Raw genomic sequence first — 19,102 nt, 5'->3', positions numbered from 1 at the left:
GTTAGAAAGGATATGGGCTACAGGCGACTCGCAGACACCAGTTACAAGGTCTTGCAGGTCTGTTTCAAGCAGCGGAAAACCACGAGGGCCAGATCTGGGTAGGGTAGCTGCTCCTCCTCTGTGGAAACTCCTTGTTCTGGTATAGTGAGGGCCACCTCCTGCTGCTCCTCCACCTTTCCCTCTGTCATGATGAAGTTCAATTTGAACTTCAGAGTATCAGTATTAAACTGAATATACTGTTCAAGCGCAGATACTCTGGAGGGAGGTCAAAGAGAAAGAGCTGAAAAGAGAAAGGGTAAAGAGAGGGAAAACAAGCAGGTGAGAATGAGAGGGGAACGGAGGGAGAGACACAGACATGGAGGGAGAAGGAGACAAGGAGACAATGATACATTTGGATTATAATTGTGATGATTTATTGTGTTAGTAGCATTACTATTATTACTATTTCAGTGCTGGTGAAGGTGGTGCTAACATTGGAGCTAATTTGAACAATTATGTGCACTGTTGTGTTAAGTAATCAATAACATGGCATCCATCATATTTTATGAGCTCATCATGTTTCCCATGTACGTATAATTTAAATTATAAAATAAATGAAGTGTAGTAAAAAGTTACATTTCTCCATTTTTTTTGCTTTGACCTCCATGTGTCACTATCAGAAGAGCAAAATATAAGTTTTAGAACAGTCTCTACTGTAATGCAAGTTCAATAACTAAATAAATAAATACAATTTCCATGTCAAAAACTGCCCTAAGATTTTGATTTAAATCTTTTCCAACTTCATTAATTCCAGATTATTTCGATAATGCCACTGTTTTCATTTTGCTTATATTCTGGGATATAACATTGATTTTGATGCATTTTTTAATTTCTGTGCAGTCAGATAAAAAACAAACATCTACTTGATAACAAACCTTAGACAACAAAAATGTGCCTTCCTAAAACTGCTATAGAAATACAACAATATAATGTTACACTTTCACTGAGTTGTTTTCTTTAACCAACATCTACATAATTTTAACCACTTAAATCCCAGTTTGTTTACATAATTCCACTGTTGTTTTTTTAATGAAAAAAACCCGCAAACATGCAAAATGTCATTTTGTTTTGTAACCTTATACCAAATAGTATGGGGTTTTTTTTTGTGGTCAAACACTTTTTTATTACTTATTTTATTTATGCCTTTATCACAATTTATTGCGATCTATTGTAATACTTACAAACTGGTTTTCATTTACAGATTATTTTTCAGTATGTTGATAAACGAATATGAAAATATCACAGTTCATTAAGAAAAAACAAAACAATCTGGTGATCCATTGAGAAACTCATATACTTCTGAGGGAAAAAAAGCTGATATATATATGAAATATTTTCTTTTCATGGCCAAAAATTAAGCCCGCCTGCAGGGCTGTGAACAATGTTCACCAGAGCTTGTAGGAAGCAGCAGAGAATATGTCACATGTCAGGGACTGGATGCTTTGACGGACAGGTTGGACTGTTTTCATCAGCAGGACAGACACTTGGACATACCCCTAGTTTGGTCGTTAAATGTATTAAACCAGACACAGAATTAATGCCTGTTTCCTTAATGTTGGTCCTGGGATACAACACAGTATTTGTGCAGCAGCTCTATATATCTGGTTTTGGTGTGAAACAGTCACTTTTTCTCCCCCACATGTTGAACACCTTGATAAAACGTTCATTACATAGTATGATGTGTTCACATGTGTGTTAACGTCTTTCCTCGTTAGTATAGCGGACATTATCTCCATCTGTCAAGTGAGGTATATCCATGGATAATCTTCACTCCTGTGAGTTTACAGCATGCAATTGCAAATTAAAAGCACAAAGTGAGTTAATGCTGATACATAGTTAGGCAGATGAACCAAGTTTTAACTGCCCCTTGTTCTTGAGTGGTGCATGTTATTGCCTCAAATAAATAGTCTACCTGCATTTTCTAAATTGTTTCATAAAAAACATGGATATTGATGTTAAATTGTGTCCTCTTTGCCTCAATATTGATTGTGGGTCTGCTGGAAATGTGGACTCCTAGAATATTTACCACCTTTCCTAGCATGTGGGAGGGCAGCACTGCAGTGCATAAGAAGGCTACACATAGACACTGTCCATATTAGTTATATCTAAGATCTTTGCCGTTGGATATGATTTATAAAAATAAGTATTTAGCCTTTCCATACTCTAGATCAGAGTTAACAACTGCACATTCCCCATGTGTTCATCATTAAAGCTAAATCTAACTTTGTAATTTTAGCAGAGACCCGTGAAATGTGCCTGTCACTCACTTCAGGACCTTAGAGACCACATGGCGAACTTTGGGACTATGACAAATGTGCTTCACCAAAATGCAGAAGTAGTAAGTACAAACCTCCTCACAGCAGGAAAAGCATGTGTTACTTATTAATAACACTAATGGCTGTGATCTATTTGAAAAAGTACTCGTAAGCCAGGACCTTGTTACAGTGAGCCAGCGTGCACAATAAACCTTAAAACTGAATCAGCTAAATGGAATTCAGTCAACATTAACTGGATTATTTTATTTTATTTACCCCTTTGCTTTTCCTACTGTGACCTGTCATGATGTGCACTGTCATTAAAGTCTTAACTATTAATATAATATTAACTATTACAGTGTTATACAACTGTAAGTTTAGGTTGGACTGGTTTGTAAAATTATGAGGGTTATAGATCTATAAAATGCACAAACAGTTGTATTTCTGGTGGAGTATCTTTCTTGTGGCCAGTTATGTAAATGATCATAATTTCATTGTAATGTTTTAGCAAAGAGGCTCCACTGTCTAGTGGATCTGCTTTTCAAAGCTTAGCATGAATACAAAAAACAAGAAAAAAAGTAATTGAAAGTAAACCTATTTAAAATGTCAGTTGTTGATGCTGTGTCAAGGTTTACACTATTGAGTCAACATTAGGTTTTGCCAGAGCCAAACGAATGATGCAAGCACAGCTGCAAGAGAGACATTTCTTTCACATGATGTCATTTGTTGGCAGTCATTCTAATGGACACCTATGGTCACTATGGCACGTATTGCAGCATGCAATGTCATTTCCAAGTTCTCTGAAAGAGTTTATATAATATACTTTATTGCTTGTAAAACATGAGTTAACTTTGTACACAGACAGAAGACCACAGTGATGACAAGATCATTGACAGTAAATAAAGACAGGAATGAATAGGTGCACATAAAAAACAATGGATTAAGCCATGGCGGGATCATCGTGTGAATGAAACACGGACAAATCCACACAGTTAAGCAAATCAACTGATCAATGACAGAAAATGTTTATCAGAATGTTGAAATGTTTCAGTTAAATTTTTGTTTATAAAAATAAACATGTCCCATGCTTTATACTCGTTATATACTCATTAAAATATATGTTTTGCTATTAGTCTCTATGTTACATTACTACTATAAATAAATTACCTTACAGACATGTTTTATCTTTTCCTTTTTACAAAATAGTGAAGAGTTTGGATAAATCTTAATGTAACAGGTAATGTTTGAAAGTTCTTTCTTATTCTCTCAAATATGCTATCTTGCTATTTACATTTACAGTGTAGAATAATACATTTCCATACTGAATATAATTTGTAAAACATTAACATATTTCCCCCACAGCATTCATTTTTGCCTGTTTTTCCACTTTAGAACTGGAAAATGATCTGTACAAACAGTTTTATCACCTTCAATGGCCAAAGTATCTGCCTCTGAAAGTCTAATACGTGAAGGAAAACATGCAGTACAGTGAAAGAGAAAAACACTGCATATGGTTATGGAAAATGCCACATCAACAGCGAAGGACAAACCGTTAAAAGAAAGTGCTTGTAAACACTAGAAATGTGTTCTGAAACCAAGAAAAGAAGTACAACAAGGCTGATGTCCGGATTTCTGTTTGATATTGAAGATCAAACTCTGTTGAATGAAACATGGTAGTGTTTTTTGCTAAATCAAATTGTCACACACAGACATATTAATACATAATAATTAAAGATTAAGATATTAATCAAATAAACAAGAAGATGAAAGTGCCTCAAATTTACACCAGTACTAAGCCAAACATTTATGCATTTAAATGCCCACCCCCCCACCTTTGATTTAAATTGTTTGTCAAATATTGAACATTTGCAAGTATGCACTGTATGGTACTAAGTGTCCTAACTCACCAAACAGTTAAATACATTGACTCAGGCTGGATGGTTACATCATATACAGTATTTTATAAACCTTTGAGTTTCAGTTTGAGTGCAATACTTTATTATGCAAGAAACATCGATATCACGTTTCCCGTCTTTAGTATTATGGCAGGCCAGTTGTCACTATTCATTTGGTTTTACAGCACTTTCTTTGAACAGTATGTCCAGTATACAGGTTAGGCGAGTACAACTATAAAGCCTCTCTGGTTGATTTCCAGGGATAACAAGAGGATGAGACACAAAGAAGATTTCAGACAGGAAACAGATGTGTTAGTTTTATTAAAATACATAGAAAACTACTTTGTGTGTTTCTTATATATTTGCTAGATTGCACAATGTATAACAGCACATAGAAAGCAAATTTGTTTATACTGTATCTGAAAACCTGAATAAAAACAAAGGATCCTTTGAAACGGGTAAGCTTTAACTTTGAGGTGATGAATTATGTGAATGTGGACTTAAGTGATATTTTCAGCAGCAGAGTGAATAAAAAACACTTAATAAAACATTAAAAGACACATTTCAACTTCAGAGCTAATTTCAGAGGTTGTGCAAAATTCTACTGATAAGCTTACTCACTTGCAAGTGGATGGCTATATTTAAAACTATGATTCAGGACAAGTGAGATGCAAGTGATTCATGGATCAGTGATGGTGTAAAATACTCTGTGCGTTATTAAGTACAGTGTGGGTATTCCTTCACTACAGCTGAGTGAGGTAACGACACTCATTTATGTATAGTGGATAAGACTGTGACTTGGGTCTCTGCTACATTGTCTGCCCTGAGCAGGTGTGTTTCATACCTGCACTGTTATAGTGAGTGAATGGGCCTCTATCAATCAATATAGTTTAAAATGTCATACAAGTCTTTCAGCGGTTTTCATTTTCCAGCACTGTCACTTACACTCTGACTCTTGTATCACTACGCCAGACATTGTCAACATAGCAAACAGAGATCTCCATTTTGCATTACAACAGTTAGAAAATTCAACAAACAAACACATCACCATCTAACCAACCAACGCTTTGGACTATGCAATTTACAGAAGTCGCTACGTGACAAGATCTCTGAAGTATTTTTGTCCAGAGTACATTTATTTCTGATGATTCATTATGATTTTTATAGTTCTCTTAACTCAATACATTTCAAATATATTCTTCACTTTTTTCGTCACAAAACTTTATATTATTTGCTAAGTAGACACAACTCAAATATACATTACATATAAAATATTATACTATGATGACATATGTATACTGTGAATATTGATATGAGGTGATTAGCCCTGTATCACCCAGTCTGTTATAGGGTTCTTATTCCATTGTGCATTAGTTTGGTGTATCTTTGTATTTCAAAACAAGATCCACGAGGCTACCTCAGGGCCTGTAAACATGGGATGGAACAGCTGCATTGCAATTTTTACTGAGGATGAGTCATTGCAGGTCTTGTAAAAAATGTAAACAATAAACAAATAATGAATTTGGATAGAGAAGCCACCCACATTCTGGACTGTTTAGATTACATCCCTGCCAGATGTATTCTTACTGGGCAGGCAGAGTCTTGATGGGTCGAGTTAGTGAGCTCATGTTATTGGTGTTGGAGGAAACTTGAGGGCTCAATGTCTTTGATGGCAAGCTGCTTGAGTGTCCCATTGATTCTTCTGCTGCGCGCAGAAGCAAAGTGTAGTTGATAGCTACTTCCTCAACTTTTCTCAACAGCTGCAGCCTTTGGGTTTCTGAACGAACTCCTCTGACCAATTTGATGAAGGTCTGAGTTAGTTCACACAACACTTGAAAGCTGGCTGTGACAACAGCAAGCATACGTGTTGGGCTTTTTTCAACACTTGCCACTCGTCGACAAGATGCTCTGAATTCTTTGAAGCGCACTGCAAGCTCCTGTTTGTACTCCGCAATCTGTGAAGGTTGAAGACGAGCCTCCCCCTCAGTTTGTGGGCTGTTAGCACACTGACGCAGAATAGCTAGCAACTCATTAGCATCCAACTGGGCATTTAGGAAACCATCAGGCAAGCTGAAAGTTTTCCCCTGTAGAGCCTGTACCCGTGCCAGGCTCCCCTCCAGTGTTACACAGGCTCTCAGGTCAATCTCCTGGTTCTGTGGCTCCTCCTCTTCCTCCTCCTCCTCTTCCTCCTCCTCCTCCTCTTCCTCCCCACTGCAGTCCTCTGCATTAAGAACCTGGAGCGTTTTGCTTACTACAGGAAAGGTACGCGAGTCCAGCTCCATGCCTGGAAGGACCTGGAGGGGTATGGAGTATGAGAGCTCATCCTTCTCACTGTTTTCATCTGTCGCCTCACACTTCCTGTAGCAGAAACAAAATGAGCAGCATTTATCCTTGTCGTCACTGTCTTCACTGGGCATGGTCAGCAGCACCTCGCTAGTCCCCTCTTTACTTTCACGCAGTAGCTCTTCACCCTGAATGAAAAACACTCCCTTTTTCACCTTCCCCTCTGACTGGTGAGATTGAGTGTGGACTGGCTCTACTGGGGTGGGGAGCCTTAGCCCTGTGGCCCTGACTCTCTCCATCTCTTTCTCTAGACTTTTGGCTTTGGGCCTCACCTCAGCATACACAGGTGTGCTAGTGCTGTTATCGAGCTCTCCAATGCTGTATCGCCTCTGGAGCTTCTTATATTCTGGAGCTCCCATGCAATCTGTTTGAGGAGTACATGTTGGCAAGCAGGAACCCTGGTTTCCCCTTGGCTCTCTTGACTCCAGGCTGGTAGAGCGTATTCGAGTGGTTTTGATCTCCAAGGTCTGAGGTCTCCTTGGAGCACCTTGGGTGTGAGGGGCTTTGGAGACTGCTGGAGGGGTTTTAGAGATAGGTCTCTCTCTGCCTCTATGTTGCGTCTCTGTTGTGGATCCAACTGGTGTGTCAGGTAGTCGCATGCCCCTACACATCCGCTTACAGTCACAGCTGCGTCTTTGCTCCCTGGAGATACCTGGTGCCTTTAGGACAGGGCTGGTTCGGAGCTGGCAGGCACAAGGAGTGCCTGAGGGCACAGGTGAGGACCCCTGGGGCAAAAATTCTCCCTGGGATGACTTGGGTTTCAGCAGCTCCTCTAAAAACTCAAGCTCATACTGGCGGACTTTCTGCAACTGAGCCCTTCGCTCATCTGTTTCTCTTCGCATTCTTGCTGGGAACGTAGCTGAAAGAAGGTTTCGGAAGCTCAAGAAAGGGGCACTGCGCTGGGACTTTCCCTTACCGCTGCCTTGCTTCTTTGAGTCTCTAGTTGGGAGAGTGGAGACCTTATCTACAGAGGGGCTAGGTGTTGTTAGATCATCTAAAATAGGTAAGGATTTTATGGGGCACTTCTGTGACTCAGGGTGGGATTTGCCCTGGGCACCCTCAGTCTTGCTTTCAATTGCCTCTTTTGTCTCTGCTTTTACTGGCAAACGAGGGGAGTACTTGGTTTGTATTTGAGGGCTGGGTTTTGCCAAACAAGGATCTGCTCCTACTCTCACTGCATTTTCTTTGCTGTTAGTAAGCTGCAGGCCTTTGGCCCGAAGACGCTCATCATCTGTGGGTGAGGAGGATTGAAACACCACTATCTTCTGAACCTTTGGGTCTTTTATTGTTAGTTGAGGCCCAGGCTCCTGTTGCACTGGGCATGTGCAGAAAAGGTCGTCAACCGATAAAAGTTCTGTAGAGCTTGAAGGCTTCATGGTCTCACTAGAGGCAGTCTTGGCATCTTGGCACATATTAGTGGGAGATATCTTGGCAGAGGCAGTTCTGTCCATGGGTAGGAGGATAGGTAAGGCTTTGTTGCTAGGGTCTGTAAGAGGTGCTGTTGTCTTCCCCTTTGTAACCGCAGAAAGATTTTGGCTCAGTGTCTTTCCAGAAGAATTTGATAAGATCTGATCTTTACTAACTTGAGCTGTCAGTGAAGCACCGGACACTTTAAGTTCTTCAGGTGACTTAGAAGGTCGATCAAGGGTGTTAGCTTTGGTGGACTCAGAGTTTGTTTTAATTTTTGCTTTATGTTCAGTCTGAGTCTCTTGATTTCCTCGCAGCTCTGTCATAACACTAAGTATGCCAGAGTCTTGACTGGGACTGACTTTAAAGGGAACCGTCTTGCTGAGGATTACTTGCTTGGGTGGACAGCCAGCACGAATCTGACCCACAGAGAAGGCCCCAGTCCCTATCGTCTTTGCAGTGCAGCCAGGGATAGCCAGGGGAAAATCACGACGGCAGAGTATACGTTCTTTGTTGATATGGTGAGCCAGCAAGTAGGCCTGGTTCTGGTTCTGCTTCATAGCCGACACCATCTCAGAAACATCTGTCAATTCAGAGGAGTTGGTCTCATGGCCTGAGTCCAATGATGACTCAGGTGTAATGGCAGCTAAGACAATCAGCCCTGAGGAGGAAGGAAACACAGCATACTGTTAGGATAATCAAGAAACAACAATTATTAATAACACATAAATTAATTTGACAAATATTTGGAGTAGTTTTGATTTGTTCCCAAAATTTGTCCATCAGGGTCAGATTTATTACCCCCTTCCTGACTTAACTATGCACCAGTGGGCTTGCATCACCCTACCTAAAAGAACTGCATCTTTTCAATGTGGATGCCTGTGTGTGCTTGACAAATGTGCAAAGACTAGCAAATTGCCTACTCTATGTTTTAAAATAGAAAAATAATTAAGTTAACATAACACACTGTAAGAGGGGTTTGGTATAAACAAATGTTTTTAAGACACACATAATTGTGTAATTATTAGCTATTGATGTTGACTACTAGTTCCATAATATTTTCAGATTGACTTATAATATTATTCTAGTTTGGGTTATTGGTACATTTGTTCAGTATCCTGTAGGAGGTTGTCTTGAACCCCTTTCCTTAATTCTATGTTGTTTTTGATTATACAGTATTTTCCAGCCATTTCCCAAGATAATAAAAAGATGATATACTGCAAATGTATTGTGGAATATTAATTGATAAAAAAAGTAACACTTTATTAGATCAGTACTACTTTTAATTTTGTGTGCAAGATGTGGGCCGTGGCATGACTGAGGCTGTTGACCTGCAGTCTGTGTTGGCTGTTGAGGGTGATGGGGGTAGTCCTCAGAGGCGGCCAAAGCCTCTAGTGCCTGTAAGGTGGACACCAGAGCATCATCAAGCTCCTGGGCATGATCTCGGACTGTTCTTGTGGCCACATTATCAATTAGTGTCACAGGCACATCTTCCTTGGCTTGGGCCAGCTTCCCAGAGGCGGCCCCTGAGCTGGCACTGGTTCGAGCCTTCCTCCCTCTCTTTGTGTCATCCTCATCTGAACTGTTGTCCCTAAACCCAGGTGGTGGGGCAGCAATAGCAGGGGGTGGTGGTTGCAATTTCTCTCCACCACCATCTGCCTCGTCCTCTTCATTCCCCGGGGGTGGTAAGTGAATGAGGTCAACAGCACCTCCATCTCGGGAGGCACAAGTACTTGAGCAGTGTTTTCCCGAGCTCCCACTATTGTTCCCTGCTGCTGTCAGACCTTCTGCCCTATGTCTGGCTTTGCAGGAATCACAGAAGTATCGTGAGGCTTTCTGGGATTTACCCATTGTTTGGGCTCGTATTCTGAATCCTGCATTCTCCACTGCTGGGCTCTCTAAAACCCCAGATATTTCCTCTGTACTCTGCTGGGTAGGGTCTGACTTGGTGCGGGGCCGCCCAGGTGGCTCATGGGAAATAAAGTTTTCATTAATGTCGAGTTCAGCTTCGGCGTGTGTTTGGAGCTCTTGAAATTGTTGTTGTTCTCGAAGGTGGACATGACACAGGCCCAGATGCCGAGGCTCTGCCGGAACTAGGGCCCTTGAAGGCCCCGACTCCCTGTGTGAGCTTTCCCTCTCGTCCCCTCGCCGCCCTCCACTTGGCAAGCTGGTTGCCCCAGAGCGTGGGTGAGCATGGTGGGAGCTTCTGTAATCTGAGGATAGAATTGTCAGAGCAGTGGAAAGTTTGAGGTGTTAAAAACTAGTGGGGATATCCAGATGGGAAAGCAGAGGTGACAGCTGGTGGTCACATGGGGATTATTTGTTATTTCAGAGATGGATGTTGAAAGTTGAAGTTTTTTGAGGTTGGAGGGTTAGACTCTGGTGGAATGTGATGGTATGATGATCCCTCTTTTATGTGGACTACATGTTGAGACAGCAGATGGCAGAGGATCTGTTCATGTTTGAACAGTATTCACAATCCACTACAAAAAATAGTTTTTCTTTTTTTCCCCTTATGTATCAGAATGGGACTATAGCTGCATTGTGTTGCACAACCCTGTGTTGTACGATGACAATCAATTATTCTTGTATCCTTTATGATTGCAGTTCATGAAAACGAATTAACTTAATTCCATAAGCCTATTTTGGGAAAAATATATATGGAGTGTCCCATTCCAATGAGTCAAGATTGAGATGAGAGAAGAGACAGCAGAGGGCACCATGAGATGGTAGTTCCAGGATAACCTGGTTACTACAGGTAATGATTTCAGCCAATGAAGAAGCAGATCAATGTCCATGTAGACTGAACATATAATGAAGATTACCAAATATTGCCAGACATGTAGTATGAGGCTGAAAGAAAGACACATATACAACTCTAAATGGGTGATGAATGTTTCATCTGTAAATTCTTTCACATGTGATATATATATATATATTGCCTAATCCAAGCATGTGTTCAAAAGGAACACCTACAAGTCAAAAAGCTTTCTAACATACCTGCCTTGGTCAGCTGAGACTGACCAGGAGTCCGGAAGTAGATGGTCCGTTTAGGGTCTACAAACAGCTTGTAGTAGCCAGAGATGAGGCATGCAAAGTTACTGGCTTCAGGCCATTCCATGAGTAGTACCAGGGGCTGCAGGGGGTGGTAGGGAGGGGAATTAGAAGACTATTTAGGGGACAGGCAATGAGCATTGCCTGTTCATTTTGTAAAAACCTGATGAAATTGAATTTATAAAACTGTTGAACGGATTTGTACTGCCGGTAGATCATTTTATCATTTATAAAGTTCAAATGGAAATTGCCACTCTAAAGAGATGGCATGCAAAATACATAATACTGCAACCTACTGCAACATGTTTTGTCATTATCAGATGTAATTATAAGGTGCATCTATTGAGACTGTGTTGTAATACCTTGGCCTCATGGATTGTCACCTCCACACGAGCCACTCCCTGGCTCTCTCGGTAGAGCTGGACCTTGGCAACCCTACTGAACTCGGTCAAAACTGTTGTCAGGTTGTTTTTCAGATCAATCACGTGACTGATGCCATGTCGAGGACCCACCAGTAGTGTTGTAGCTGATTGTTTCTCATCCTGTTGAAGAACACAAGATGTTTACAATTATTTGGCTTTAATTTCTACAGTATATTGGAACATCACATTAAACCTTTCAAAATGATATTAAGAAATTATAATTCCTTAATTTTCAGTCAGTGCATTTATAAAGCATGTTTATTGGGCAACTACATACACAGCTTCAAAGATACTTATGGAAAATCGGTGGAGCAAAGAATTAAGTAAAAGAGATACATGTAGATAAAATATATTACCAGTCCAACAGTTTGGAACAGTATTCCACCAAAAGGTGGAAGGTCATTGAGTACACGCATGTACTGCAGCTTTCCTTGGAGAGGAGGGACCTGTCAACAGAATGATAAACAAGAAATGCTCATCTTTGAAAGAATCCTCCTCCAGCACAACCAAAGTCCTCCTGGGGGCACTGTTGAGCCACATATGTAGACCATAAAGTCTTATGCAACAGTTACATGTATAGAGATGAAAGACTTGCCCTAATAAAAATGACGAGTTATCAAGCTGACATAACCATAGGATACAATAAATTAAAATCTCCTCTAAAGAAGCAGTAGCGGGTTGAGATTTAAATATTGATAGTAATGAAAAGTATGTAATTGCAATGCTTATAAATGGCAGTATAACCAAAGGAAGTAAAATCCTACACACATAATTGCCTAGATATTTCAAATATAGAAATAGTTCAAATGAACATTTAGTGTTGATTTGATTTGAATGGTTTAGATGGACAAACCTTGTTGCCCGATGGTGGTGGATGCTGGTAGGTCTTCAGCAACTGAGACAGGCTCTTGCACACATTCTTCTCCTTGACTGTTGGAAGCAAAGTGAGGGGAAGAAAAGGCTCTAGCCCCCACTCTTTTCTGTGATAGTGAGCAAAGGGAAAGATGGATGAGTATACACACAAGAGAAAAACAACTCCGGAGTTAGTCCGGGGAAGATGTCGCAACTCAGAAGACAAAGAGTTTTATTCGTCCCATGGGAAGACACAGTGAGCCAAGCTTACATCCTCTTTGACTCCTGTCTTGACATAGCCACCTTAAATCTATTACAGGCACCGTGGATCTGTTCTGCTTCATTGGCTGTGATGGCAGAAACTAATTACTTGCTAGGTTGAGGTTTTAAAGAATAAATGACCAAATTGAGGGAGAGATGTAATTTGACAAAGCAATGGATTTCTTTGTCTCATAACGACCTAGGGAAAATGATCCTTGAGCAATTTGAGTTTTTTATTACTATTGGGATTAATTATTAATCATTTAGACATTATTGAATGAACAAACTTCGCTGTGGGACTCAAAGATATGGTACACAGAAATATTAATGATGGAAAAAAAGAATGCAATACGTCACTTTTTGTCTGTAATTTCTCAAAAGTTCATTTGAAGGCTAATTTAGTTTGTGGACTTACTCGACATGCTTGAGAGAGATCTTCTGATTGGGCCGCGCGGAGGACACAGTGATGTAGATATGTAGCGCAGCCAATCGTAACGTGATGTCAGATTTCCAGTCCATGCCAAAACGCTCCTTGATGACGTCATTGCGACTCTGTTAAGGCAGGTTGAAATGTTGTTTTGTACACAGCCGATTGCAAAAAACACTGTTAAAGACCGGAATCCTTCTCTAAGTCGTAGCAATATTTGAATTGCCAGGGACAGCTTACAAGTTCATAGGATTGTTGGATATCTGAAGTTCATGTGATAGCGTTTTTGGAGTGCTTGCAAAAGGGCAATTATGTCCAAAGCCTGACTCTGGTGCATGCTTTCTAATTGTGAAATCAGTCAAAGAAGGCAAAGCCCTTGCACTTCGAGGAGACAGCTCTCCAACGGTGTCATAAGATTGAATGACTTCCTTTAAAATCCCCATTTAATCCAGTGCTTTACCTGTATATAGAGGTACTCAAACGCAGTAGGGTCCCTTCTCAGGAGGTCTGCAGGGTCCTTGGGGAAGAAGCAGATGCGGAACAGACACTTCATCCCTTGGAAGTAGGTTCTATGCACCACCTGAAAGAATACGACAGATGACAGGTGAACAGGGTAGAATTAAACAGATCCATCAACAAGACATTTGATTTGCTTCATATGACTTCTTGTGGAAATAATTTTAACTTTTAGGTAGTGATATTGAACTATAGTGTCAGAGTTCTCTGATTGCTCTCCAGTTTCTTGACAATATGACCACACACAGAATCCCAGCCCCTACAACATTTTTCCAAACCAAACTTGACATTTTATATATACTATATATATAAATAGCTTTGTTTAGCCGTTTTTTCTTTCATACTGTTAATCCTGCAAACACATCCATTAACTGAATTGGTTTTTCTTTTGCAGACATTTTACATTACTTTTCCTGTTTTTGGTTTCTTACATGTGTCAGTGGCTGGTTGTCCTGCAGCAGATGCAACCTCTGATTCTGGTCAAGACCACCGGCCTCCAGCACCAAGGCAAAGTGCTCAATGTAGCGCAGTGAGAGGCGGTCCTGCAGGGAGGAGATCACATCCTGGAAGAAGAGATAAGAAAACCAATTGAAATGAATTTCCACTGTAAGAATACATTATATTGCAACAAAAAGAAAGTGATGTATGGAGCCTATTTTCACGGTGAATTCACCCGTGTTTGTAAAGGTTGGTTTGTCTAATTGATATTCTTGTGATCTGTTTTGGCTCTTTACTTTGAAATCATATTTAAATTTTCAACTATTGTGAGCTTCCATTGTGAGATATTTTTTAGTCTGCATATTGAGTGCCTCCTATTTAAGAAAAATACTTCAGCATGTCGGGGTGTGCAGGTTAATCATTTGCTCTTGCACAGATCAGTATATATGAATGATGTAGAGCTTTTCTCCTATCTTTCTAAAATGTTTGAGGGGAAATTCACAGTTCATCACATCTTTCCCTGGGCTATGCCTGAGGATGAGGTTTCATTATTTCTTTGCCCTCCTAATACATTAGAGGGATGGACGTTTAAAGGGAATCTATTTTAGTGATATGTTGATGTAGTTTGTCTGTAAGTCTCAGTGTAGAGGCTCATTAGGAGCTGTACAAGATGTACACTAATGGTGTGCTATCTATAAACAATTGAATTGACATTCGTTGACAAAACCTTAGTAACAGCTGTCTCTGAAACACAGGGATAAGCAGTTTTAACGGTATTGACCTGTGTGGTTTGCATTAAATGACGCCTGGGTAAGCCCCAGAATGCTATAAATTGTAGCCTAAAATACTGCAGGAAAGCTTCTTTAGTGGACAGACAGTCTAATGGGCATATAACTGGGCATCCTATTGTGCCATTGATTTAATCTGTGGCATTGTTTTATTGATCTAAGCCTTCTTATTATGCTGAAATTGCATTTAATTAGACTGAAAGTTAACTTCCTCCATCTCTCCTTTAATGGGCTGCTGTGTTTCTCCTTTTCCCCTCACTCTCCCTCCATTAGCAGAGGAGAGATTTTTGAAATCTAATAGAGTCTGTATAATGAGTCTGCTCGGAGATGTCAGACTCTTCTTAGAGGCTGAAATAAAGACAGAAATGACCTCTGTCTGACTGAATACATCAATCACAAAACTGAGATTTAAAATTCCAAAAACTATTGCACTATTGAAGTTTCACAAAATTTAAGCAGCTTTTTCAATTTATTTTTTCAAGAAAATGTATTCTTTTTATTTGGACATTTGGCCTGAGCTATTTATGGTTAAATTGTTGATTTGTCACAGACCTTGATATATGTAGAAAATCATATGCGTCTGGGTTGTATTGAGAATCGCTCTAAATTAAGTTCCAAATCAATAATTATAATATACAATGTTAAAAATCCAAACAATAGTATGTTTTGTGTATTTACAATATATGGCTAAATGTTAAACCTGCCAACTAAGGGTACAACCTTAACATATTATCACTTTATTAAACATTTCCTACCTAAAATATCATTCATTTGGAGTCACTTTCCATCAAACTCTGTTTTGATCTTTACCAGCTCCTGAGAAATGTGGCTCTTTAGCTGCTTAATGCTCGACTATGTTCTCCCGCTAATCGCTAACTTTTGATGCTGGGCAGGTACTGTATTTAATCTTTACAGCGCTTTTTTGCTGAAAGATGCCACTGATTAGAGCGGTGAGCCTGAAAATGAACAAAAACAGTAAAGTTGGCTCTAAAACCCTCCATAGAACTGACAGGGACTGCAGATTTGGGTAATAACTACCTCTGGTTTCATCACTACGGGCCAACATTACACATTAAAGTCATTTAATCTATTGTTAATAAAAAAATGGATTATAGCTTTATGTAAAAATCACTATAATGCTGAAATTCAGTTTCTTTTTCCATGTGCACAGCTGTAGTGAATACATACCCTAACAGTGGTACGGCTATCAAATGTAAAGGACTTAATCTGTCCATTCTCCAGGAACACCTTCAACACATTTGGTATGAGTAGCAAGGAGTCGTCCTTGAGCATTGTCTGGAAGAGATTGAGGGAGAAAACGGCTTTCGGTTAGTAATATAAATGATGGTATGTGTGAGGATTGGACAAAAAGGAATATTATTTGTACATTACAAACACAATCAGCTGTAATTGTAGTTATGCATTTTATCATCAAGGCAAAACAAGTAGTGAGGAGGAGTGTTAAGAAACAAAGAAGAGATATGGAGAGACACTTCAACTGAACTCTGGACAGTATGAGAAGGAGCCAAACTCTGCCTCAGGATGCACACCCCCATGCATTGTATCAGGATCAAAGAAGGGCTTTCTTCAATTTCTCCAGTCCATCCATTCAAAATGCATGCAATGCAAGGATAATTGGATGCTGGGTTTGAAAGCATACGCGACAGAGTTTTGTGAGTGGAGGCATAAGAGGAGAGGCCCGATTCAAGGTTACTACTTTTACTCAAAGCATTTGTTAGATATGCAGTTCAGTTCATTTTTGGTAGGATGTGACATGACGGGCACTCTCTTCCTATTTTTTAATCTTGCTGAAGGCTTTTTAAGAAAATTACTCAGTTCCCATTATGTCGTTTCAAAGAAACACAGTCATGATCAGACGGATGGGAGGTATCTTAATGTAATAAGATAGACCGAAGGGTTTTAATGTGACATAGCTAAGGATGAAGCCCAGATGATATCCTCCATGATTCTGGGCCAAAACAAAATCAATCCTTATCCTCTCCCTGTATTTCTTTTTTTTATCTGATGGTGGGATTTATAAGAACAGTAGGCAGACATTACCCATGACAGTAAAAGGATGTGGATTCATTTCAACAATACATCTCAGAAAATGCATTACTGTGTCCACAGCAGATGCCCGGCACTCTGTTTTTGGAGAACTTAAGTATTCAGAAGGCCTCACAAGCTGTTCTTTTGTGCAGATTGGAAGTGAACAGATTTTTCTCCATACTGCAGCATTAAAGTGAGGCTGAACCAGTGAAGAAATCCTACAAACAGGTCTATCACTTTCCATTACAAGCCACTACCTTTGTTCTTTTGTGAGGGTGAACTGTAGTCAATTTGTCACACACACAGGGAAAGTGTTAGGAGAGTCACATCACAGCTCAATGCCACGGCCTCATCTCTTCCCCCCTTTCTTGTTCTCAATCAACACCAGGCTAAGTGGTCAACTCTGATAAGTCTTCAGATGATCAATAGCAGTCTTGCTATGCATTCAGGAGTGATGGCTGAAACATCTGATATTTGCCAATCATAGCAGCTTCCTCCGATCTCTGCATCAACAGTGACCTGGGTTGAGCCATTACTAGAGCTGATGGCCTTTGCTGTTTTTTGTGAATATCTCTCGCTTTAACTAAAGTCTTAATTTAGATCTCATAAAGAAAACCTCTGGGTTCACATGATGTACTCGTACTGCCAGGCCAGAGTGGATGGTAAATTCAGCAGTAATGAAATGCGAGCTCAAGCTGCCTGCCTATCTAAAAGTTATCAGAGACCTGGTGGTCCATGGAATGAGGAATCCTGTCCTCTACCTTCCTCCATTAAGTTCAGGTAAATAGAAAATAAAATGATGAAATAGCCTGCCCTCCAATTTCTGATTCTTTATTGATTGTCTGTTGCTTGTCATCTTCGTGCTCCCACTTTATTTACAGTGTAACCTCCTCTAAATCCTTGATTAACTATCAGGAATTAAGGACTGTACAGAAATCATTGTGATATAGAGTTGTGCTGAATTGTGGATTTTATTTTATTAAAAAAAGGCAAGGCCCTGTTTTAATGTTTTCTTTGGACCTCATGCTTCACTTAAGGAAAAAAAACTGCCTCACCCTCTGCCCCCAATATTTGAAAATTATATATTTGGGGAAAACATAACACAATGCTAAAATTACAGCCACTCTACAATTCTGAACAAAGAGCTGCTACATAAACTGTTATTATAACAACCAAACGAAAGAACTGGGAACAGGGGACAGCTCTGTGCTGAAGGGCTTGGCGCGACAGTATTTTCATCCCAGCTCATATCATCTACATTTGGCAAAATACACCTCCATGGTGCACATGAAAGTCTTTCTGTTGTAATTATTTGATTTTGATTTTGATTTTTTTTATTTATATAGTAAAAAATAAGAAAGAAATATGGGGAAAGACAAAAGCGTAAGAACATCCCTTTTGCAAAAATTAAAATTACAATAGCTTCTTCTTTCTCTGACCCCCCTCACCCCTGGTAATTATTTTGTGTACATGGTCAGGCCTCAGACGTATGTATGCCACACAGCAGGTCTTAATGGGACAATGTGAAATAGTGTAACACAAGACACATAAGAGATGTCTCTAGCTTGTAGATGTTGATTAGTCGGGTCATAAAATTGACAAAACATGACAGCTCTGCCATGTGCAATCAGGTTAGAACGGACACCAACTGTCAAACATTTCTGAAAGACATTGTTGCCTTTTTTATTTTAAATGTGAATGCTTTCGAAAAGAGTTACAGGATCCTCTTGTGATAATTCAAATCTTACTACTACTTGAGGAAAAGACAAAAGAAATGCACAGTGGGAGAGAGAGGGACAGCGGAACAGCCTGTGTTTGCATGCACATGTCAGAGACAGACACGATGAGCTGAACTTACCGAGTCTGGGTCGCTGATGGACACTTGCTCTGAAAAGCGCACTTTAGGCGGGTTGGTTCGCAGCCGGGCCTTTTTGGCTGCACTTATGAAGGCAGACTTAGGTGACTGAGGATAAGAAGAGAGCGAGAGGAACTCTTGAAACAGCTTGAAAGAAGAAACGTAATGAGAGAAAAGCCTCTGTAACTGACAACGCTAAAGAGACAAGTGTTGGAGACCTGGGTAATGTTGCTGCAATGCGACAACCTGCTGTCAACATGAAACTCAACCTCTAAAAGTTTCAATACTTTTCATTGCGGTGCTTGTTGGTCTGAGCATAAAAGATGTTAAAGCCAACAGATAAGAAAATACCTGCGAAACTGCTGCATAACTCATATGAATATTGGACTCTGAGTTCCAAATTTTGAAATTGAAAATGAAGTAACTAACGTGTAGGCATGGCCATGAATACTAATGCATTTCTTACTGTTGGATCATAATACCGTACAATGTTTCTGTATG

The 19,102-nt window shown here is 39.9% G+C and overlaps 1 protein-coding gene across 3 annotated transcripts in view; it reads right to left on the bottom strand.

Annotated features, from left to right (window-relative positions):
* Positions 1 to 4,491: 4,491 nt before the first annotated feature.
* frmpd3 (FERM and PDZ domain containing 3) overlaps positions 4,492 to 19,102 on the bottom strand; it is a 73,381-nt gene continuing 58,770 nt past the window's right edge. For 2 of the 3 annotated variants that reach the window (XM_029441667.1, XM_029441669.1), the window contains 11 exons: positions 18,605 to 18,709; positions 15,886 to 15,993; positions 13,903 to 14,034; positions 13,416 to 13,535; positions 12,944 to 13,080; positions 12,269 to 12,395; positions 11,772 to 11,861; positions 11,356 to 11,535; positions 10,940 to 11,108; positions 9,271 to 10,152; positions 4,492 to 8,600 (listed from right to left, as the gene is read on the bottom strand). In XM_029441667.1, the coding sequence (XP_029297527.1) occupies positions 5,773 to 8,600; positions 9,271 to 10,152; positions 10,940 to 11,108; positions 11,356 to 11,535; positions 11,772 to 11,861; positions 12,269 to 12,395; positions 12,944 to 13,080; positions 13,416 to 13,535; positions 13,903 to 14,034; positions 15,886 to 15,993; positions 18,605 to 18,709 (4,878 nt within the window). In that variant the 3' untranslated portion in view covers positions 4,492 to 5,772. The remainder of the gene's footprint in view (positions 8,601 to 9,270; positions 10,153 to 10,939; positions 11,109 to 11,355; positions 11,536 to 11,771; positions 11,862 to 12,268; positions 12,396 to 12,943; positions 13,081 to 13,415; positions 13,536 to 13,902; positions 14,035 to 15,885; positions 15,994 to 18,604; positions 18,710 to 19,102) is intronic. The other variant, XM_029441668.1, reaches the window with a different exon arrangement.

Source organism: Cottoperca gobio, chromosome 10 (assembly GCF_900634415.1).
Source record: "Cottoperca gobio chromosome 10, fCotGob3.1, whole genome shotgun sequence".
Lineage (NCBI taxonomy): Eukaryota > Metazoa > Chordata > Actinopteri > Perciformes > Bovichtidae > Cottoperca > Cottoperca gobio.
Note: the sequence above shows the minus strand (reverse complement) of the source record. Positions and strands in the feature narration are given on the sequence as shown.